This window comes from Terrapene carolina, unplaced genomic scaffold, assembly GCF_002925995.2.
Source record: "Terrapene carolina triunguis isolate 2854851 unplaced genomic scaffold, T_m_triunguis-2.0 Scaffold210, whole genome shotgun sequence".
Classification (NCBI taxonomy): domain Eukaryota; kingdom Metazoa; phylum Chordata; order Testudines; family Emydidae; genus Terrapene; species Terrapene triunguis.
The window spans coordinates 8314182-8336419 of record NW_020664561.1 but is presented as its reverse complement, the minus strand read 5'-3'; the positions used below and the strand labels follow the sequence as shown (position 1 = coordinate 8336419).

Sequence of the window (22238 nt, the reverse complement as noted above, 5' to 3'; positions counted from 1 at the left end):
TATTCACCCATGAAAGCTTATGCTCCAATACATCTGTTAGTCTATAAGGTGCCACAGACTCTTGGTGGCAACTTGCCTAGTGTAGCAAACATGTACAGCTCCCATTGACATGAGAGAACCGTTTCTCATCTGATACTCCACCACAGCCTATCCCCACCACACAGATTTTAGTTAAAAACAGTTTGTTGCCCAGTCCATACAAGCAGCCTGTATGATGAGATGCAAATAGACTGACTCAATCATGGAGGTCTGTAATTAGCTCTATCTGATTTCAGGCATCTGGCTTGGATTTTCCTGTTTCATGATTGGTTGTCTCTGGGTTGTCCTGACACTCTGCTTCATTCCAGGACTGGGGTGACTTGGATGTACAGAGTGCTGTTATTAGCAGTGGTAAGTCATCAGTCTGCTAGTTTTGCTTTGGTTTTAACTTCGCTATTGACATAATGTAATAAATAATTCGGTTCCCTGCTACAGTCTGGTGTCCAGGTGCTGGCATCTAAGGGTCTCATGCATTATGGTGGAAATCATACTAAAGTTCTTAATGTAGAATTCCTGTGAGGTTTCCTGGCTTGTCCTTTTCCCTTTTCTGCCACAAGATTTCAGGTACTGTTAGCCTGCAGGGCTCACTTAAGGATAATCCAAAGTAGTGCTTCACCAGAGACTTAATGCTTTGTTTTGAGACCTGTGGATAAACAGCCACAGTGGATTTTGAAGACTTGTGTTCTAGGGAATCGTGGAATGTTGTAGGCTAATACACATAGCAGCTGTCTCCTACAGGGTTTATAATGATGTTGACAAATGTCTGACCTGAAATCAGTATGTGGACTACTTCATTACTGAAAGACCCCGTAAATGAAGTAATACAGAAATGAAGACACACTGTTTTACTTTATGCAGAATTGCTTCCTTTTTACTCCTGTCAAAAAGAAACTAATGCTCTCACTTCTGCTTGTTAGGTCCTGGCCCTGTCTTGAATAAATTTGGGTGAGTATGTATTTTTGTTTAGACCAATAAGTTGTTAACTTGTAGCTAGTAGGAGCATTGTTGTAACCAGTGATGAAATTAGATTCTGCCAAATGAATGTCCGTGATATTACTCCTTTCCGTTCCATTTACTCTGAGGTTACATTCTTGCTCTGTCAGAGTTCGAAATGGGAAAGGCAGTGTGTCCTCTAAACAATGACTGGCCCAGAAGCTTGGAGTGGAAGGGATTTTAAAAATGTACTGAATACATGGAGTGTATTGTGGCTTCTCAACTGTTAGAATACTTTAACTTGTCCCTTTTGCTCTAAAGGTTACCAGTTTAAATGACACTTATGTCTGGATGAACACCTCTCAGATGATGGGGTCTGAGACCTCTACTGCTTAGGATGGGCCAAGGAATGATCTGTTCACCCCCTTAAATGATTAAATTAACAAAGCTTTTTAAAAGCTGGTTCATACTTCACTTGATCACTTCTGCTAGTCTTCCACACTGTAGATCGAGGAAATCTAGTCGAGCGGGTTATAGTCTAGCTAGTTTGGGTTACTAATTCATGTTATAGTACACTTTAAAACAACTTTCTTTTCCCCCATAAGCATTAATATTAGAAGATGATGGATGATCAGGACAGCATTTCAAGTGAGAGGTTTGTATCTTATTCTGTTCCTTTTGGGTTATATGTGGCAAAACCAGCTGGGTTTTAATCCTGTAAAAGTAACTGCATTGTGTGATGGGACCAACCTTTCGTTGTTGTGCTTGTATGAAGCTCAGTGGCTTCACTTAAATACTATAGTTTTAAACTCTGATCCTAGATACAGATGTGTACTACTGTCAAACACTAACACTTTCAAGAATGCGGAGATGTGTGGTAGGTGCGCCTCTAAACAATTAAGGAGCAAGCCCTTGTTCCAGTTGTAAGATACTGGGGTTTCAAAAAAAACCTCAGTTTTAGCCCAGCACTGTTCTCACTATAGTCAGTGGGGGTAAACTCCCATTAACTTAAATGAGAGCAGAGGGGGGGCCAACACAGAGCACTCACGAAAAATGTTAATAGGCTTGTAAGGTGGGACTTACCCATCTTGAGATGCTCCTAAATTTTCTTCTGTTTTGAATATGCCTCCTGCACCCACTTTAACACTATGATACCACAGAAGCAACATGGGAGTAACTTACAAAAAGCTTAAATTCCTACTATAGCACTTTGGGTCACTCTGCGAAATGGTGATGGCAATTCTTGCAGCAGAGTATTTCATGGGATGAAATGATTAAAACTGCATAGTACACATCTGTGCAGAACCTTGGTCTCCTGGGCCCTAGCCACTGGACCACAGTGATGACTCGTTGTCTGCAAGAGTCATATATAGGTGCAAATTCGCCAACATTGATATTGGTGTCTGATTAGTACGAGACTATTCCTCCAGTACCTGCAAAATGTAAATGTTCAGAGAGGATTCTAGCTGTGAAACCAGACTGAGTCGATTCACTGCACTTGGAATCCACATTAAAATCTACTAACTGCATATCTAGGATGCCTCCCTTGCAGCTGTATGATAGAGGTTACCTTCCCCCGTGCTTTCCTTTACAACTGAACAAACAGTGTCACTTGGCTTGTGGCTAGAATTGAAGCCTGTGATGACTTGGATTATAAGAGTAGTGGACAGAACAGGTTTCTGAAAACTTCACTCTGAGGCTTTGAAACTAGTAGTATGTCTGCAGGCAGAGCAAAGAATGACATGTAACATTTGAATTTTTTTTTTCCCCTCCAGGGCTGGAGCGCACTCCTGGAAAAAGGATCACTTTGCTGAGGTAACTCTTCACTTCAACTTGGAGTAGAGTCTTTGCTCTGGTTCCCTGGCTGACAGTGGAAGCACACACTATGCTAGATATGTGCCTTGAATAAAGTGTTTGCAGCCATTATGAGCTGCTCTGCTTTTTAGAGTTAGCTCTGGACAGTTGCCAGAAGCTGGGAATTGGTGACTGCAGATGAATCACTTGATTATCTGTTCTGTTCATTCCCTCTGAAGCACCTGCCATTGGGCACTGTCGGAAAACAGGATATTGGGCTAGATCACTAGTTCTCTAACTTTTTGAATTGGTGACCCCTTTCACACACAAGCCTGAGTGCAACCCCCCCCCTTATAAGTTAAAAACACATGTTCAAATATTTAACACTATTATAAATGCTGGAGGCAAAGCAGGGTTTGGGGGTGGAGGCTGACAGCTCACAACCTCTCATGTAACAACCTCATGACCTCACCCCCAGTTTGAGAACCCTGGGGCTAGATGCACCTTTGGTCTGACCCAGTATGGCTGTTATGTAAATTCTAAAGCCACACAGCTCTCTGCACAGACCCAAAGCCATAGTGGACTGAAGATGTTTCTAAGAATGTAGTGCTGAGGCTTTGCTGCTTATAGATGTCTGTAATATAAGTAACAGAGTCCTGTGGCACCTTTAAGACTAACCGATGTATTGGAGCATAAACTTTCGTGGGTGAAGGCCCACTTCGTGCATCCAACTTGGCCTTCACCCACGAAAGCTTATGCTCCAATACATCGGTTAGTCTTAAAGGTGCCACAGGACTCTCTGTTGCTTTTTACAGCTCCAGACTAACACGGCTACCCCTCTGATACTTGTAATATAAGTGAGGTCATTTTTAGTCATGAGAATAGAAGAATTACCAGACATGACTTGATATGGTAAGTTGGCTGTTGCATTTATCTGACATGTAATTATGAAAATGATATTCTAAGAGATTCCTCTTCCGTGTCAGTTTTATGAAACATCCACTCTTACAATTGACCAACCTCACTGCTAGTTCACCACCAATTCTAAAAAGCAGAGACATTCCCAGAAAAAGTCACACCCAACCCAACAGCATTCTCCATCTCCTCTATATGGTTTGACCTAATATTTTGTTTTTATATGCTAGTGTCTCAGTGGCAGGTTGGAATTAGGCTTGTGTGCTGCAGTATGACTGTCACTGTCTATACTGAGGGTGAGATAGTACTGTTTAGCTCCAGCAGCATTGAATAAAACTGTTCCACTGCTGACTATAAAGTATATTGGTGAAATGCTGACTTCCTGTCTGTGTATGTACTGTTAATGATGATTTTGTTGTAAACAATGGGAATCTCTCTGAATGAGAATGAGGAGGACTCTTATGCTGATACAGTACAGAACTTCAAGCTGTCTCTACTAAGAATCAGATTCTACCAACCAGAACCTGTTTGTAAAAATTGAATTATTATGTTACAGAGTAAAGTTGGTCAAACATTCAGTGAAGCAATCAGCCCTCTGCCTGCCTGAGAGGTAAGGATAAAGCAAAGTACTGGGAGCTTATTTTAAAGATCAATGTGATGCTTGAGGCTTAGATTTTTGGAATCTCTTCTTGGGGGGGTCCATTGGACTGTCAGTGCAGTTTAGTGAGGACAGTGACTGTTTTGCGTATATTTGGCCATATCTGCCAGCTCCCATGACACTCTTCCTTGTGTTAGTCCTGCAGTTCCTGTTTAGTAATGGGGATGTCAGGAGAATTCTTCTGACTCATACCAGCAGAAATGTTCAATTAATTCTTTATGCAGAATCATTCTTAGAAAACAGCTCGACTTCCATGGCTGACGATTAGAAGGACAGTGTCTGTCTTGCTTCCATTAAAGCTAATGGGAGCAGGATTGGGCCCCTTCTACTGGTGACTGTAATATAGTCTGATCACTGCAGTCAAACAAAGCTAGAAGCCCATTTTAGTCACATTCTACCTTAGGGTAACTCTGAATCAAAGAGCTGCTTTAAAGCCAGCACATCTTAGTCTGTCACTAACTTTTCATGCTCCCACTTTGTAGGAGAGGGATGACAGCCTGAAACTAAACGCCCCAGTGAATGAAAGTGCTATTAAGCCGATACAATGATGATAACATAGTTCAGCAGAATACACAATGACGAACACAGCTTTGTCTTTCGCTCCTATCTGATGTATCTGGCTACAGCTGAATCCTGACATTAAAGAGCTCTTGTGGTCTTAAAAGTGACTACATGAAAATAGCACCTTTGTATTCCACATTACCTGCTCCTTGGGGGCAATTAGTATGTCCACTTGAAGCCTAACTTGCCCATGGGTTGTTGAGGGCAGAATTCTACAACCAGGGGCAGTGGCTGGGCCTGCAGAACCTCTATGGGGTGTGTGTAAGGAGAACCTTTTTATAAAGGACATACCCTGGTGTTGAGCCTTGTAGGTCCAGTCAAACACTGACATGATATAAAAATACGTGGCTTTGCTCAGGAAGGTTCCTTTGCAAAACTAAGATCCAGTTGTACAGATCTGCTAGCAGTTAAGCTCACGAGACTGGTGCACTTGCACTTTTACAGTGCAGGTTCCAAAATGCAGATGGGAAAGGGCACTTGTAACTACTGATGAAATTAGATTCTGCCAAATGAGTTCCAGTGCTGTAAACCATTTCCACTCTTGCTGAGGTGCTACTGATGGGAGAACTATTAATTAACGTCCATTTCCCTTCTCTTTAGGGAGCAAAATTGGTTTGAATGGACAGTTGAGGAACCAGAAAGGTGGGTATCACTTTACTCGCATTGCTTCAACACTTAACAGTGACATGCTGCTTTGATCCCTTTTCTGGAATGGAGAGATGATGATTACAGTCTTAGCTTGAACTCTCTCTCTGATGAGTGATGGAAAATCTAAGGTCTGATCTATTCCTATCAATAAACATCTTGTGCTTTAGAGTTCAATGCTTCACCCTATAACAGTTTTTGTCTCTCTCCTTGCAGTGTGAAGATGTCAGATTGTGTATCTAGCGACTCCTAAGTTTTTCCCACAGAAGACAGTGCCCTTGCTTCTGAGGTGTTTGGGCATAGCCATGGAGGGGCCAGAGTCAATCCTGCAGCAGTGGGTGTGTCAAGCTGGAGGGAAGCAGTCTCTCTGCCACCCCATTGCCACAATAAGGTGACATGACTTCTGGATGAAGAGTCCTACAAATTTGTGCAGAAAAGATTAAGTTCAGAATGTCTTGTAGAAGCATGTGACAAGTGGGGCAACACTGATACACACTTTGGTCTCTTCTTAAATATCCAATTAAGAAACTAGACTTGCTCTGAACTTAAACTTTTGCCATGTGTGTCTTTTAACCAGCACTAAGTAGACTTTAGAAGTAAAATAACAGCTGTCTAACAAATTGAAATGTGCTAAAATAAACTCATCAAAAATGACTAGTCTGGAGTAGTTGTGTATTATGTATGAGTTCAAAGTCTCAGGGTATGTCTATACTATGAAATCAGGTTGATTTTTATAGAAGTCAATTTTTAGAAATCAGTTTTATACAGGCGATTATATATGTCCACACCAAGTGCATTAAGTTGGTGGAGTGCATCCTCAGTACTGTGGCTAGCATTGATTTATGGAGCAGTGCACTGTGGGTAGCTATCCCACAGTTCCTGCAGTCTCTGCTGCCCATTGGAATTCTGGGTTAAGCTCCCAATGCCTAATGGGGCAAAAACATTGCTGTGGGTGGTTTTGGGTACATGTCATCTGTCAACCCACCCTCTGTGAAAGCACTGGCAGACCATCATTTTGCGCCTGACACCAGGGAGGCTTTGAAAACCAGTTTCATGACTGTCCAGGCTTTGGTGTGACAGTTGTTTCTCCTTGATGCAAACCCACCCCCTTTGTTGATTTTAATTCCCTGTAAGCCAACCACCCTCCCCCCAGCCCCCTTTGAAATAAAGTAACTATTGGTTTGAAACCATGCATTCTTTATTAATTAAAAAAAAACAAAACAGGCAAGGTAGCCTGGGGAGGAGGGAAGGACAAGGCCACATTGTTTGTTGTAACCACACTAAAAATCAAACTGTTTGAGTGCAGCTTTCTGTTGCTTGGCCCATCCTCTGCAGTGGAGTGACTGGGTGCCTGGAGCCTCCCCCACTGCATTCTTGGGCATCTGGGTGAGGAGGCTATGGAACACGGGGAGGAGGGTAGGTGGTTATACAGTGGATGCAGCAGGGGCCTGTGCTCTTGTTGGCTTTACTTCACCACCAACAGATGCTTTGCTCCTCTATTAGTCTCAGCATTGTGTCCTCCCTCTACTCTTCCTGGTCTCTGCCACTGAATGCCTACATGCATTAAGCTGTGCCTGATCTGTCTGGGAGGACTGCATGAGCTTGGAAAACATGTCATAGTGTGTGGGTTTTTTGCCTTCTAATCTGTGATAACCTTAGGGACAGAGATGATAGGGGGAGTGTAGAAATATTCTATGCTCTACAATTCTGGGGGGACTGCATGGTCACCTGTGCTGCTGAGTTTGCCATGCTGGCCAAACAGTAAATGAAATTACTTATACAATTTATATGCATCTGAAGAAGTGGGTTGTAGCCCACGAAAGCTTATGCTCTAATAAATTTGTTAGTCTCTAAGGGCTGGTCCACACTACCCGCCTAATTCGGCGGGTAGAGATCAATCTTCTGGGATCGATTTATCACGTCTCATCTGGACGCGATAGATCAATCCCAGAAGCACTCCGTCGACTGCGGAACTCCTGCTCGCTGAGAGGAGGAAGCGCTGTCGACGGGGGAGCCTGCCTGCACCGCGTGGACCCAAATCAAGTACTTTTAGTTTGATATAGAAAACATCGACTTCAGCTACGCTATTCTCGTTTCCTATATTGATCCCCTGGACCAGCCCTAAGGTGCCACAACTACTCCTGTTCTTTTTACGGATACAGACTAACACAGCTGCTACTCTGAAACCTATACAATTTAGTACAGCACTTTGAATACTGAAGGGGAAAAAACCTGAGAAGGAAATAGGCTTAAGCTTTATGCTGCTTTAAACACTTAGATCCTGCACTAAAGTTTCTGACTCAAGCAATAGTCCTAACTCCACTGAGTAGAAATACCCTTCTCATCTAACTGGACTCTGAATAGCTGAACATGAGAATTTATTGCCTGGCCTAATGCTATCAAAGGAGTGAGCTGGTGGCTTTGTGCTGAACTGCTTTTTCATTTGAGTGTAGCCTAGCTGTGGCTAAAGAACTTCAGGTGCATGCTTTTTGTGGAGGGGGGGGGGGAGTAAAGTACAGATATGCTTTACTCACTTCAGTAGCAGTATATGTTACATTCCACATTGAGCTTCCAGCTGTGTGCTGCAATTGTTAATGTATATGCTGCTGGTATCCTCTCAGTAGCACTGCTATTACAGGGATAGAGGGGCATAGCCATGAACCTGAAGTGATTTATTAGAGGCATTGCTATTTCTATTCACATCCCACGCTTAGTGAGGAAAAGCAGTGGATCTGAATTAAGTTAAGATTGCCTGTGGCCTAAAGCAAAACTTGAAGTGATTATACTTAATGTAGGCAAATTGACTTGGTTGAAGCACTCCTTGGCATAGATCTCTGTACAATACCTAGCACAATAGAGCCCTGATCTGGGGACTCCAGCTGCTACTATGATCAAGTCTCTAGCCACAGCCCCCTGGCTGCTGCAAATTGACAGTCCTCAAGGGTGAAGCTCTACAACAGGCCTGCACAACTCAAAGTGGCCAGGGCCATATTACTCCAAAGAAAACAGCTGAGGGCCAAACCCTCCCCCAGCACCACCCACCCCATAGAAACAACCCCCCCCCGGGCCGCCCCATCCCCCCAAACCCCCCCCCCCACAGAAACCAACCCTCCTTCCCTCACGCCACCCCCCCCAAAACAGCAGTATTGAACCTGCGTAATATGTTATAGTGGGCCCCTAAGGTAGTATAATTAAGGTAAAAGAAAACTCTTTTTGCTAGAAGTAGAATAAGCTCTTCCCCCCAACTTTGTAATCAATTGCCCTGTTCAGTGAATGAGGAAGGCAGGCACCTCCAGACAGCTGCAACCCTGGGAGAGGGGATGGGAGCCAGAACAGGTCAGCCACTGACTCACCACTCGCCTCCTCAGCTCACCTGCCCCCCTGCCACTGCCCACCCACTCACCTACTCACCCCCAGCCACTACCCACCTGCTCGCCTCCTCAGACCCCCCCCACCAGCTCACCTGCCTCCTCACCACTGCCCACCCCCCTACTCACCCCCTGCCACTGCCCACCCGCTCACCTCCTCACCCCCCCTCCCTCACCCCCCCTCCCTCACCCGCTGCTTGCCTACTCACCCCACACGGGCCACACAGGGAGCCCACACAGGCTGCATGTTATGCAGGCCTGCTCTACAACAAGCCCTGGAAGAGATGCAGCATATCTTCAATAGAGCTTTGCCAGGCATAGGTGCTACCACAGCCCCTGACTTGAAGTGGTTTCCATCACATAGGGGGTTTACTGTTTGGTTCACTGTCTCTCACCCCCAGAAAAAGTGTTCTAGCACCCCTGTCCTCTGGTGGTTTCTGACAGCACCTGTTTACATATAAAACAGTCCAGATCAGAAGGCATTTAATTATTTTTTTGCTTCTAAATATCATTGCACAGGTTAAGTCACTCTACAAAAGCCATCCTTACTATTAAAGTACAGCAGTTTATAAAATAGTATGGTGGGGGTGGACCTTTGAATGTTATAAAGAGAAAAGGTCATTAAGAGGCTAGTGTGTAAATGAAAGATTTGGCACCTGTAAAATCGCAGTAGTTTCTCATCTGGAGTGATTAATACCATACTTTCAAGTGTAAATGAAAAACACCTGTTTTATTAAAAATCAAATATGGTTAATTGTCTTCAGGCTGAAAGATAAGAAGTGGCACAAGCTGGTACATTTAATGCTAGCACCAGTAGCTTCCATCCACCCATCTCTGCATCCACCTGCCTGAGTCACTGCTCTGAAAATAACAGGGTTTAACAACTGCTGTCAGACAGCTCCAAACATTGGTGTCCCACTGCTGAGGACAGGATAAAACAAGCCTTGGTAGAAACAGGCATCCATAACAGTGACTACACTTGGATGAAAGTGGCATCACATCTTATTGACAAGACACTAGTCTTTGTCCACCACCATAGCCTTGCCTTCCCACACCATAGCAGTTGGAGCAGCAGCCTTTAGGGGATTTTTCTACCTTTTTTTCAGAAGCTCCTAAATCACTTAGTCACAAATTGTACACTTTCACATCACAGCTGTTCTCTATGTTCAATGGATTTGGAGACACACCTGCTACCCCTGAGAGAGCAGCAGGTCTGAACAGACTCTAAAATTGATCAAAACAGAGACAGCCTTCTGTATTTTGTACTTGAAGATATGCTAAGGAGCACAGAAATTTGAGACATGGGTTTTTGAAGCCAGTGTCTGATCTATAGTCCTAGATAAAATGGAATGGGGAGGTCTCTGCACACTGGCTAGCACATACACAAGTCTGTATGAGTAAAGTTTCTCTTCAGTACATACAAAGTCATGGAAGCAAAAGGCACAAGCAAGGTCTGTCTTCATCCAACACTCCCGTATTATTTCTTGAAATACCACACTTCATTGTGCCTATTGAAGAGCTTGAAGGGACTGTCATAGCCAGCAGTATAATAGAAGTCTTCATGGAATGACTGACCCACATTCTTTAGGATTCTGGCCAGTGCCTGGGCTTCCTCAGCATACTTCTCTGGAGAGGCAAACCCACCAAAGGACCTGGGGGAAGACAATGGAGACAGGGGCTCTGGTTTGTAACACTGGCTTTGTTGGAGTTTTAACAACACAAACCTTGCAGTTAGAGATGAGCCCAAACCAACCTTCCCAATCCAAATACCCCAAGCTTTAGAGGGGGAAGATCCAAATTCTGAAATGTTCAGCTGGCTCCTAGTAGCCCAAACCAGAACTCCAGAGCCACACCGCGGGCAGATCTGAAACCAGGCCTGAAGCTGAATTTCATGGAGGGGCTTCATCTTTAAAATAGGCTGAATCAGCAGCCTGGGTCCAGACACTCCCAAACTATGAGGTGTTTGAGATCTGGCTTCATGTTCTGTTGTTAAGGCCCATGTGTAACTACTGTCAGGGATTCATCCAGCATGTGATGGTGTGATCAGGCACATCTGTGTGTATATATAATGGCCCCAGCTGACACTTTGCAGAGAGTTGCCTGGACACACAATGCTAGCTGTTTATTGGACCAACTTCTGTTGGTGAAAGAGACAAGCTTTTGAAATTCACAAATGAAGGGAGTTAGGAACGCGGTGCTCTCTGGTGGGTTTCTCTTTCCCAGACATGGTATTGAACAGCACAGGGTGAAACTGCAGACATCAGCCCCCTCTTCATGCTTTAATCCATCTCCTCTCCTAAAGACGAGACAGCGGGGTGCTACCTGACAAAGATGGCCTTTCCCTTCCGCTCCTCAATGAAGACATTTGGGTCTGTGGGCTGTGGCGGGGAGTCTTGATGCTCGAATGGCACAAAGAATGAGACCTTGAAGTCTGTGCAACCAGATTTCACCAGGCACGTCACTGGCACAGTCATCTCAATCTTCATCTCTGGAAGAATGAGAATAAGAAAGGTCCTGTCTCATACCAGCCACAAGCAGAGGTGGAGGGTGAATGCTACGGTGGGACCTGCAGCCACCAGGGGCAATGTCAAAGAGGGGCTTCAATACTCGGGGCAGAGGCAGCAGTGTTCCTGCAGCACCACCTCCCCAGTGCAGCAGGGACTATTCCTGCCACAAGCCCTTTCACCAGGTTTGACTCAAGGATTCATACTGCTGCTCATCCCCATGGTATGTGAGTACCCATCATGATGCTCTCACGCATCAGTGCTTCTCCTTACTGCCTGTGAATGCTTCCCTGGTAAGCATCTCCATTTCCTCCATGCAGCCCCTGATCCTCCCCACCTCCCATCCCACACACCCCTGGAGGGACAGAGACTCCCTGTCTCTTCTCCCCCATTCTGAAGTTCCTATTCCTCCCCCCACCAGGCATAGGGCAGCTCACCCTGGATGAGGGGCAACAGCCCCAAAGGACACCCCTTTGCAGACAAGAAAAATACTGATGCATTAACTCACCAAGACCAGGAAAGCATCTCTGACATTTCTAGTGTACTTCCCATCCCCCAGAGCTGCCCAAACCTTTGCTGTTCCCAGCTCAGTCTCCCTTGTGCCCTGCCCACAATTAGAGGGCTGGATCCAGGGGTTTCCCAATGACTGTTCCAAATCTGGGTGACTTCATACCTTTCTCATTCTTCCCCTGAATGTAGTAGAAGAGCTTCCAGAAGCCCTGGCGCAATGCCTCCTTTTGCGTCTCTCCCTGAATTACTGTGCTAGCCCATTTGGCCGTCTCGTAGTGACGCAGCTCGTAATCTTGCACCTGAAACAGATATAAAGTTACAAGGCTTAGTGAATGTGTGGCTTTTATTTCCAGGTCAGTGAAATGTCCCTATCAGCCCCCACCTTCCTGCCAAATCACCTCCCTCGGAGTGTGCCCCTCGCAGGCCCATCTCAGCAGCCACACACACACACACCCTTTTCCCCAACAAGTCTCATGCCCCTAACAAGGCACCCCCAGTTGCAAAACCATCCCAGCCCTCCCACCCCCCATGGTATTTGCTCCAGCCCAATCCCCCCTCCCCACCCAAGCACTCTCTTGCCTATGTGAGCTGTGTTTACACTGGAGGATTTGCCAGGACATCTGCACCCATTAACCCTTTCTAGTATAGGCAAGGCCAAAGACATTTGGCCACTGTTCAGGGCAGCTTTCTTCTTGCATGGCTTCTTCGCTGACAGCACTAATTGGTTTATATCTGCAAGGATCTACCCATCATGAACAATACCCCTCAGCTTCTGATATAGAGATCTCCCCAGCAACTAGCATTTACCGCAATCTCTGCTGAGCTCCACCTGGGTGACTGCAGCTCCAGCGACAAAAATGTCTGTTTGAAGGACTTGATCATCTCTCTTGAGCTGAAAGGCAGAAAACAGTTCATTGGCACTGAGTATCCCACAGTGCAAGGGATCAAGATTTCTTGCCTAAACTCAGGCTTCTAGAGTTGGTTTTCTCAGGCCTGCACAAAATCTCTAGCCTTTTAGTAATGCCACTAGAATGAGCACTTCCACCAAGAGTGGAGGAGAGACAGAGAGATCATAGAATCATAGAAGATTAGAGTTGGAAGAGACCTCAGGAGGTCATCTAGTCCAATCCCCTGCTCAAAGCAGGACCAACACCAACTAAATCATCCCAGCCAGGGCTTTGTCAAGCCGGGCCTTAAAAACCTTTAAGGATGGAGATTCCACCACCTCCTTAGGTAACCCATTCCAGTGCTTCACCACCCTCCTAGTGAAGTAGTTTTTCCTAATATCCAGTCTAGACCTCCCCCACTGCAACTTGAGACCATTGCTCCTTGTTCTGTCATCTGCCACCACTGAGAACAGCCGAGCTCCATCCTCTTTGGAACCCCCCTTTAGGTAGTTGAAGGCTGCTATCAAATCCCCCCTCACTCTTCTTTTCTGCAGACTAAATAAGCCCAGTTCCCTCAGCCTCTCCTCATAAGTCATGTGCCCCAGCCCCCTGATCATTTTCGTTGCCCTCCGTTGGACTCTCTCCAATTTGTCCACATCCTTTCTGTAGTGGGGAGGCCCAAAACTGGATGCAATATTCCAGATGTGGCCTCACCAGTGCCGAATAATCACTCCCCTTGATCTGCTGGCAATGCTCCTACTAATGAAGCCCAATATGCCGTTAGCCTTCTTGGCAACAAGGGCACACTGTTGACTCATATCCAGCTTCTTGTCCACTGTAATCCCCAAGTCCTTTTCTGCAGAACTGCCGCTTAGCCAGTCAGTCCCCAGCCTGTAGCAGTGAATGGGATTCTTCTGTCCTAAGTGCAGGACTCTGCACTTGTCTTTGTTGAACCTCATCAGATTTCTTTTAGCCCAATCCTCCAATTTGTCTAGGTCACTCTGGACCCTATCCCTACCCTCCAGCATATCTACCTCTCCCCCCAGCTTAGTGTCATCTCTGAATTTGCTGAGGGTGCAATCCATCCCATCATCCAGATCATTAATGAAGATGTTGAACAAAACCAGCCACGGGACCAACCCCTGGGGCACTCCACTTGATACCGGCTGCCAACTAGACATTGAGCAGTTGATCACTACCTGTTGAGCCCGACAATCTAGCCCGCTTTCTATCCACCTTATAGTCCATTCATCTGATCCATACTACTTTAACTTGCTGGCAAGAATACTGTGGAAGACTGTATCAAAAGCTTTGCTAAAGTCAAGGAATATCATGTCCACTGCTTTCCCCATATCCACAAAGCCAGTTATCTCATCATAGAAGGCAATCAGGTTGGTCAGGCATGACTTGCCCTTGGTGAATCCATTTTGACTGTTCCCGATCACCTTCCTCTCCTCCAGGTGCTTCAAAATAGATTCCTTGAGGACCTGTTCTATGATTTTTCCAAGGACTGAGGTGAGGCTGACCGGTCTGTAGTTCCCTGGATTCTCCTTCTTCCCTTTTTTAAAGATGGGCACTATATTTGCCTTTTTCCAATCGTCTTGGACCTCCCCCAGTTGCCATGAGTTTTCAAAAATAATGGCCAATGGCTCTGCAATCACATCAGCCAACTCCCTCAGCACCCTCAGATGCATTGCATCCGGCCCCATGGACTTGTGCATGTCCAGCTTTTCTAAATAGTCCTTAACCTGTTCTTTCACCACTGAGGACTGCTCATCTCCTCCCCATACTGTGCTGCCCAGTGTAGCAGTCTGGGAGCTGACCTCGTCTGTGAAGACCAAGGCAAAAAAACAACAACACAACAGAGTACTTCAGCTTTTTCCACATCATCTGTCACTAGGTTGCCTCCCCCATTCAGTAAGGGTCCCACACTTTCCCTGATCACCTTCTTGTTGCTAACATACCAGTAGAAACCCTTCTGGTTACCCTTCACATCCCTTGCTAGCTGCAACTCCAATTGTGCTTTGGCCTTCCTGATTACACCCGAGCATGCTCGAACAATATTTTTAATACTGCTCCCTAGTCATCTGTCCAAGTTTCCACTTCTTGTAAGCTTCTTGTGTTTAAGCTCACCAAAGATTTCTGTTAAGCCAAGCTGGTTGCCTGCCGTATTTGCTATTCTTTCTGCACATCAGGATGGTTTGTTCCCGAGTCCTCAATAAGGTTTCTTTAAAATACAACCAGCTCTCCTGGACTCCTTTCCCCCTCATATTAGCCTCCCAGTTCCCTGAGGGAGTCAAAGTCTGCTTTTCTGAAGTCCAGCGTCCGTATTCTGCTGCTCTCCTTTCTTCCTTTTGTCAGGATCCTCAACTTGACCAGCTAATGATCACTGCTGCCCAGGTTGCTACCCACTTCTACTTCCCCTACCAATTCTTGCCTATTTGTGAGCAGCAGGTCAAGAGGAGCACAGCCCCTAGTTGGTTCCTCCAGCACTTGCACCAGGAAGTTGTTCCCAACACACTCCAAAAACTTCCTGAATTGTCTGTGCACTGCTGTCTTGGTCTCCCAGATGACATCAGGCTGATTGAAGTCCCCCATGAAAACCAGGGCGTGTGATCTGGAAACTTCTGTTAGTTGTCCAAAGACAGCCTCATCTACCTCATCCTCCTGGTCTGGTGGTCTATAGCAGACACCTACCATGACATCACCTTTGTTGCTCTCGCCTCTGAACTTAACCCAAAGACTCTCAAACAGGCTTTTCTCCAGTTTCATACTGGAGCTCTGAGCAATCATACTGCTCTCTTACATACAGTAACTCCTCACTTAACGTTGTAGTTATGTTCCTGAAAAATGCAACTGTAAGTGAAACGATGTTAAACGAATCCAATTTTCCCATGTAAATGCGGGGGGTTAGGTTCCAAGGAAATTTTTTGGGGGCAGACAAAAGGTATTATATACTGTACAGTACTGTACTGTGGTGGGGAGGTGCCCCTGGCTTACCCATGGGGCTCAGGGCTGGGGGTGCAGGGTCTGGGAGGGAGTTAGGATGCGGGAGGGCACTCAGGGTGGGGGGGCGGGGTCTGAGAGGGAGTTAGGGTGCAGGAGGGCGCTCAGAGTGGGGGTGCAGGAGGAGGCTCAGGGCTGGGGCAGGCAGGAGGTGCAGAGCACTTACCTGGGGCTGCTCCTGTTTGGTGCAGGGGGTGTGCGGGTGGCTCTGCGCAGCGCGGCACCGCCCCCATGGCCACGATTCTGGAGCTGCCCACCCCCCCCCCCCCCAGGCAGGGCCACCTGGAACACAGGGGCTTTAGGGGCTGCAGGACCCTGGGCTAAGGGGGCCCTGGCCTACAGCTCTAAAGCCCCTTTTGGAATGTGGCCCTGCGAGCACGGGCCGGAGGACTCAGGAGCAGCCAGTGGCAGGAGAGAAACGGTGCTTTCCCCTTCCCCTTCTCTCCCTGCAGTCCCTAAAGCCCCTGCGTTCCGGGTGGCCCTGCCTGCCGGCCCTGCCTGCCGGGGGCGGGGAGCAGCTTCCCCACTCGCTCGCTCGCTCCCTCCCAGAAAGTCCTAAGCGCTGCCAAACAACTGTTTGGCGGTGGGGGAAGCACGGGGAGGGAGGAAGGGAGGGGGAGGAGGCGGAGAAGAGGAACTTGTACAATGCTCCCTTGTAAAGTCAGCCAAACGAGGTTATAAGGGAGCATTGCACAACTTTAAACAAGTATGTTCCCTAATGGAGCAGCAACATAACTTCGAAACAACGTTAAGCGGGAGGATGGTAAGTGAGGAGTTACTGCACAGTGCAACTCCTCCATCTTTTCTCCCTCGCCTGATGGGTGCTGACCATTTAGGCCACAAAAAGAATGACTTTCCCTGAAATCTGGGAATGTCCCAGGTTTTACAGCTAGCCTGTTGGGTTACCCCACTGTGTTTTGTCCATGTCTTTGAAATCCTTTCAGCCCAGAAGGAACTATTGGGCAGCTGAACCTGCGACTCTGACATCAGGCGGGGTAGCTGCATTGGTGCCTTAGGGACTACCCCGTGCATATTGCTTTCCTCATTGGTGAAACTAAGGTGGCTGCCCTCAGAAAAGCCACATATTGAATAAGATCCACTTGGAGCCAGAAATTCTGGCAAGTGGCAAATCTCCAAGCAACTCAGTTACTCATCATCATTATCATGGCAAATCCCCAGGGGATGTGGCCCCCTTGCAAACTGAGCACCACCCGAATTGGTCTCTGGCAAGGTGCTTAAGGCGGTGTAGCTGTATAGTTAGTGTATGTGCATCACTGGCAATCTTATTGTGCCAACAAAGTTTTGGGCGCCCATGTGATCACCTGCTGTGTCGCATCGTTCCTCAGTAAACATGCTTTGGAATGAATTGATCTACCATTCTAATAATACCTCTGTACCAAGAAAGATCCAAAACCAAACCCATGGTGGTGGAGGCAGTTGCTGCATTCAGCTTAGAATATCCTCATTTCTGATCTTGTCCTGCCACTTGATACGAAGCAGTTGACGGAACCGTCAAAATCAAAAACACCATTCTGGAGTTCTTCGGCCTTCCTCAGTGCCCATGTTTCACTTCTGTACAGCAGAGTTGGCGTAAGCGTGGTTCTATAGAATGGCACCTTCATAGCAAGCGTGACGTCAAGACATCGCCAGGGAGACTGCTGAAGAGCGTGAAACATGGCAGCAGCTGTCACATCTTTAAAGCATTCCCGACACTGTTGATAATGTTACCCAAATATTTGACAGTCGCCACCTGCTTGATGTCTGGTCCGGATAGGTTAATGCAGGGGTCCCCAACACGGTGCCCGCGGGTGCCATGGCGCCCACCGGGGTGTCTAAGAGTGCCCGCCTACTGGACGGCGGACGAGCATCCACCGAAATGCCGCCGAGAAGCAGCAGCATCCAGAGGCGTCGCCGATGAAATGCCGCCGATTTTCAGCAGCATTTCGGTGGCGACGCCTCTGGATGACGCTGCTTCTCAGCGGCAACGCCTATTGACGTTGCCGCTTGTCGGCGGCATTTTGGTGGATGCTCGTCTGCCGCCACAGTCCTCCGTGGCTCGTCATCTGGCCCCCGCCAGACAAAAAAGATTGGGGACCACTGGGTTAATGGTTGTACTCTGGAGCTGGAGGCTGCTCGATGGTAATGGCTAGGAATTTAGTTTTATCTGGATTAATAACCACACCAATGCACACTGCCTCTGGCCTGACCAGATCAGCCATCAGCTGCTGCGGCCCACCAAACTTAGCCAGCAAGGCAAGGCCATCAGTGTACCATATCAGTTCAGCTACTGCTTGCTGGCAAATGCAGACTCAGCTCTCTTCACATTCCTGCCAGCTATCAAAACCTGCCCATGTGTGAGCCACACCCATTGAGGGGTGGAGTGCTACACAAACATGCCTCCGTGACCCCCCCCTATAATTCTCTTTTCCTATTCGCCCCACCCAAACCAGCCCTTCTTTGGACAAGTGTTCCAGATGTCCATTCACTTTGAAAGCCCAAAGGGAAGAGCTCCCACGTTCCATCATCATACTGGTTCATTAAAAGTAAGGCATTTTCCTCCCACCTGATTTATAATATTAAAAAGATGATGCCTGTCAAGAGGAAACCTCTGCCTTTTCAACCTCTCATTGCAGGCAAGGTCTGGAGACAAAACATTAGACCACCTGGGAGTGAGGTTTATGTTCTAGATCACAAGAAATCAAGAGGTGTGAAGTCCACACTATAGTGTTGCAAACTCTTGTGTTTTTCTTAAAGCTCCAGCTCCTGGAATCAAGTGAGAATCTCAACAATATTTTAAAGGGAGTTTCTAGCCCTCATGGAGGCAGAGAAAAAGCTTGAAAACATGAACTTTGGAAGTCTCAAAAAACAGAAAAAGTCAGAGTTGAAGGCCAGAAGGGACCATCAGATCATGTAGTCTGACCTCCTGTACATCACAGGCCACCACCATCACTCAGCACCCACACACCAAACCCAACAACTGAAATGAGACCAAAAGTATTACAGTCCACAAGAGACCAGAATGTTATGTGCGACAGGTGGAGAACAGGAGGGACCCAGATGCACCAGTGCCCAAGGCCCCGGCAATGGCAGAGAAATGATTAAGTGAGCTACACCCAGATAATCCTGGCAAGTGACCCACACCCACACACTGCAGTGTAAGACAAAACTCTCCACCCTCCCTGCCTGGATCACTGCCAATCTAACCAGAGGGAAAATTTCTTCCCCACCCCACATATGCCTAGACCCTGAGCATGTGAGCAAGAACTAGCCAGCCAAGCACCAGAGAGAGAATTTTCAGTGCTACCTCAGAGCCCTGGCCTCCTCATCCAGTGTCCCAACTCCAGCCAGGGCAATCTCTGATGCTTCAGAGGAAGGAGACCAAAACAAAAACCCAGAATACTTTGGGGTGGAGGTAGTGGAACCCCATCCTGACCCCTGCTGGTGGCCATCTGAAGCCCTGAAACATGAGCTTTTGGGAACAAAGAAAAACAACTCTTTTTAAAAAAAGATCTCATGATTTTTAAGGGGCTTGCTCATAATTTGAATGCTTTGCATTGGCAATACCACACTACACCATATTCTACAGAGCTCTGCCCTCTGATAGAGTAAATTCCCCAAAAAGGAACACATTGGTGGAGACTAAGACAAATAATGTGCCAATTAGGCAATCAGCTTGATTCTCAGAGGCTCAAACCAATACAGTAGAACCTCAGAGTCACGAACACCAGAGTTACGAACTGACTGGTCAACCACACAACTCATTTGGAACCAGAAGTGTATTCAATCAGGCAGCAGCACAGATCAAAAAAAATAAAAAAATAAAAAAAAGCAAAATATGGTACATTACTGTGTTAAACATAAGCTACTAAACAAACTAAAGGGAAAATTTAAAAAAAAGAAGATTTTACAAGGTAAGGAAACTTTCTGTGCTCGTTTCATTTAAATTAAGATGGTTAAAGCTTTGTTCAGAGTTACAAACAACCTCCATTCCTGAAGTGTTCGTAACTCTGAGGTTCTACTGTACATTGTGCTGCTGACTGATAGTCGTATATTTCAGATGAGACAAAGTACTGAGGACCTGGATCATTCGTAGTCAGTAAAGAACCCATAAATAGTTATTTATTAGAAATATTTTATATCATGCCTTATAGTATTTTACATAGTAGATTATAATCTTTTACATGGCACTTTGAAAATATAAATAAGACCAGTTTATTGTCTCAAAGATCATGGGCACTTTTGCAAGAATTGGAACTATAACCCCTTTGACCTAGTCAATTTCTCTCTTGATTAATTTTTCATCCCTAAATTTCCCCTCTAGCTTTAAACAGAGATGGCATTTATTTATACTTCTTGTCCTAAACTGTTCTGTAGCATTGCTGTGTGCTGATAATCAGCTGCTATGTCCCACCTCAGAGGTGGCTGCACTGAGCCCACATAATTTGTATATTAGTTTGTAAAGCCCTCTGGGATCCTTCAGGGTGAAAGATGCTGTAGAAAAGTAAATTATTCATATGGATTTCACATATTACCCTTCAAATAAGCAGTGTACAGAGCACTCAAACATTTAAAAGCGTCTACTAAATTAAGAGCAGCTGCTTTAAGCAGTCACAACAGAGCAGACATCAGAAAGCCACACCACAAGACACTGATGCCAGTAAACCTCAAGATGCATCTGTAAACTCCTGTGACTTAGTTGCAGGGAACGCCAGGCACAATATCTACGCCCTGGCAGCAAACAGATGCAGTGGGATCATCTCAGTTCTGCAGGCAGGCTGCTTATCAAAGGGGCCATTCAAGAAGATCCAACTGTAATACACACACACACACATACACACACACACACCTATGGCACAATAAATGATACACAGGTTACCAAGGTATAAGAAAAGAGTGACAGATTCCAAAGATATGTGTCAGAAGCAGATATCAGCTCAGGGTCAGACTTGACAGTGTATTTGGGGGTTTAACCCTTGTCTATTCCTGATTTGCTGGCAGTGACGCTGTATCTCTGCCATCTCTCCCCTTTCTCTAGGTTTCAGCACTGCTTTTCTCACTGCTCTTTGATGAAAAGCACTTAGTCATTTCTGATTACTTAAGGAAATTCTCTCGCATGCTGCCACTTCTCTTGGACACTGGAGTAGAAAGTGTGTCTCTCCCTAGCACTGACTTCACCATCCCTCCCGCCCCCAAAACTCATCACACGGTCTAACATTCTGGCCAATGCTGTTAATTCCTGAATATAAGTGGAACCTTTGTGTGCTAGTTACAGTAAACATTGCTTATGAAATGCAAAGAACAGAGCATGACTAAGCATAATGATATTCTTTTGTCCTGTAACCCAGTGTATGTTCCCACATGCAACAATAGCCCTGACATTTACAGGCAGTTCTCCAAATGGGAACAATAGTACCAGCATTTATAGTTAGTTGCAACTTTACAGTTAAATCTACAGTAAACTTTAGCTGGGTTTCCCTCTGTTACTGATTTATATGACTTTCACTTTGCCCATTAGACCGGAGATTAGAAACTTTTTTCTTCTCTTGAGCATTCCACTTCTTCTCCAGCTTTAAGGCAAGTCTGTCCCATCTACATACTCCATCCTGCTGCTGCTATCTCACATGGGCTGGCTGTTCTCTCACAGCACTCACTGTGGGGTCAGGGAGAGAAGAAAAACACTGGGGACTGTCTCAGAGGGTTTCTTACAGCAACAGTGGGGAGGGAGAGCAGCCTGGCCATGCCATTCAACAGGCACCTGCTGTTAGAAAGTGGATGAAAAATTGGACAAGACACTTACATTTTGAAGTCTACGTCCTATTGTCCTTCTCCCCCTCTAGCTGTTACGTTCCCGTTCCTTTCTCCAATGCTATGTACACTCTCCCAATGCTGTGTTTCAGCGTTTATTTCTGTGTTGTATCGGCAAACTCCACCCCACTCCTACTGGTGGGAACCACTGTTATGAAAAACATAACATTCTAGTCATGCTCTCCCCTATTGCTCTCATTGGTTGTCTCCAACACCCACTCCAAATAACCCCACCTCTTGCTCACATACTGCAGCATGCCTGGTATGGGACCTGGCTCATTAGTTTCAAGGCCATAGGTCAAATCCAGCCCTTGTGTAACTTCCATTGACTTGGCTGTGCCCACTTATGTGAATTTGGCTCTATGTTCTCTAAAGACAAAGACAGAATTATATACAAATAACTTCTCCCTGTAACGGATTTGACTAAAGCACGATAGTAAGATAGACTCCTGTGTATACTGCAGTGCATTTTCAAACACTTCTTGTCCATCTTTCATGGATGTGTCAGCTGAATTTAGAGACACAAAGTGGGAGAAGAAAGATCTTTTATTGAATCAACTTCTGTTGGTGACAGAGACGAGCTTTTGAGCTTACACAGAGTTCTTCTTCAGGT

At 46.1% G+C, this 22238-nt stretch overlaps 1 protein-coding gene, 1 long non-coding RNA gene and 6 other non-coding genes across 12 annotated transcripts in view; 7 read left to right on the top strand and 1 right to left on the bottom strand.

The window, feature by feature from the left end:
• The window catches only part of LOC112107365, a 16366-nt gene extending 10167 nt beyond the window's left edge, over positions 1-6199 (top strand). For 3 of the 4 annotated variants that reach the window (XR_003899867.1, XR_002908169.3, XR_002908167.3), the window contains 7 exons: positions 348-390; positions 957-984; positions 1578-1627; positions 2748-2787; positions 4238-4291; positions 5501-5542; positions 5762-6199. This is a non-coding gene — a long non-coding RNA (uncharacterized LOC112107365). The remainder of the gene's footprint in view (positions 1-347; positions 391-956; positions 985-1577; positions 1628-2747; positions 2788-4237; positions 4292-5500; positions 5543-5761) is intronic. The other variant, XR_003369958.2, reaches the window with a different exon arrangement.
• On the top strand, positions 207-271 carry LOC113407327. Its single transcript, XR_003369966.1, has one exon. It is a non-coding gene; the product is annotated as a small nucleolar RNA SNORD44 (small nucleolar RNA).
• Positions 781-844, top strand: LOC113407330. Its single transcript, XR_003369968.1, has one exon. It is a non-coding gene; the product is annotated as a small nucleolar RNA SNORD78 (small nucleolar RNA).
• On the top strand, positions 1049-1124 carry LOC113407325. Its single transcript, XR_003369964.1, has one exon. It is a non-coding gene; the product is annotated as a small nucleolar RNA SNORD47 (small nucleolar RNA).
• LOC113407333 lies at positions 2606-2673 on the top strand. The gene has a single exon (XR_003369971.1). It is a non-coding gene; the product is annotated as a small nucleolar RNA SNORD75 (small nucleolar RNA).
• LOC112107448 lies at positions 4077-4156 on the top strand. Its single transcript, XR_002908182.1, has one exon. It is a non-coding gene; the product is annotated as a small nucleolar RNA SNORD79 (small nucleolar RNA).
• On the top strand, positions 4876-4958 carry LOC112107441. The gene has a single exon (XR_002908175.1). It is a non-coding gene; the product is annotated as a small nucleolar RNA snR60/Z15/Z230/Z193/J17 (small nucleolar RNA).
• A 2910-nt stretch (positions 6200-9109) lies between the features above and the next one.
• Positions 9110-21744, bottom strand: LOC112107366 (heme-binding protein 2-like). Of its 2 annotated transcripts, XM_024201026.1 has the most exons (5): positions 21618-21744; positions 12735-12819; positions 12091-12226; positions 11236-11401; positions 9110-10565 (listed from the first exon to the last, which is right to left on the bottom strand). In XM_024201026.1, exons 2-5 carry the CDS (start codon positions 12807-12809, stop codon positions 10391-10393), a joined length of 552 nt encoding a protein of 183 aa, XP_024056794.1. In that variant the 5' UTR covers positions 12810-12819; positions 21618-21744; the 3' UTR covers positions 9110-10390. The 2 variants fall into 2 exon arrangements, with proteins under 2 accessions (XP_024056794.1, XP_024056793.1); XM_024201025.1 differs by lacking the exon at positions 21618-21744 and having other exon boundaries at positions 12735-13031.
• Between the last annotated feature and the right edge of the window lie 494 nt (positions 21745-22238).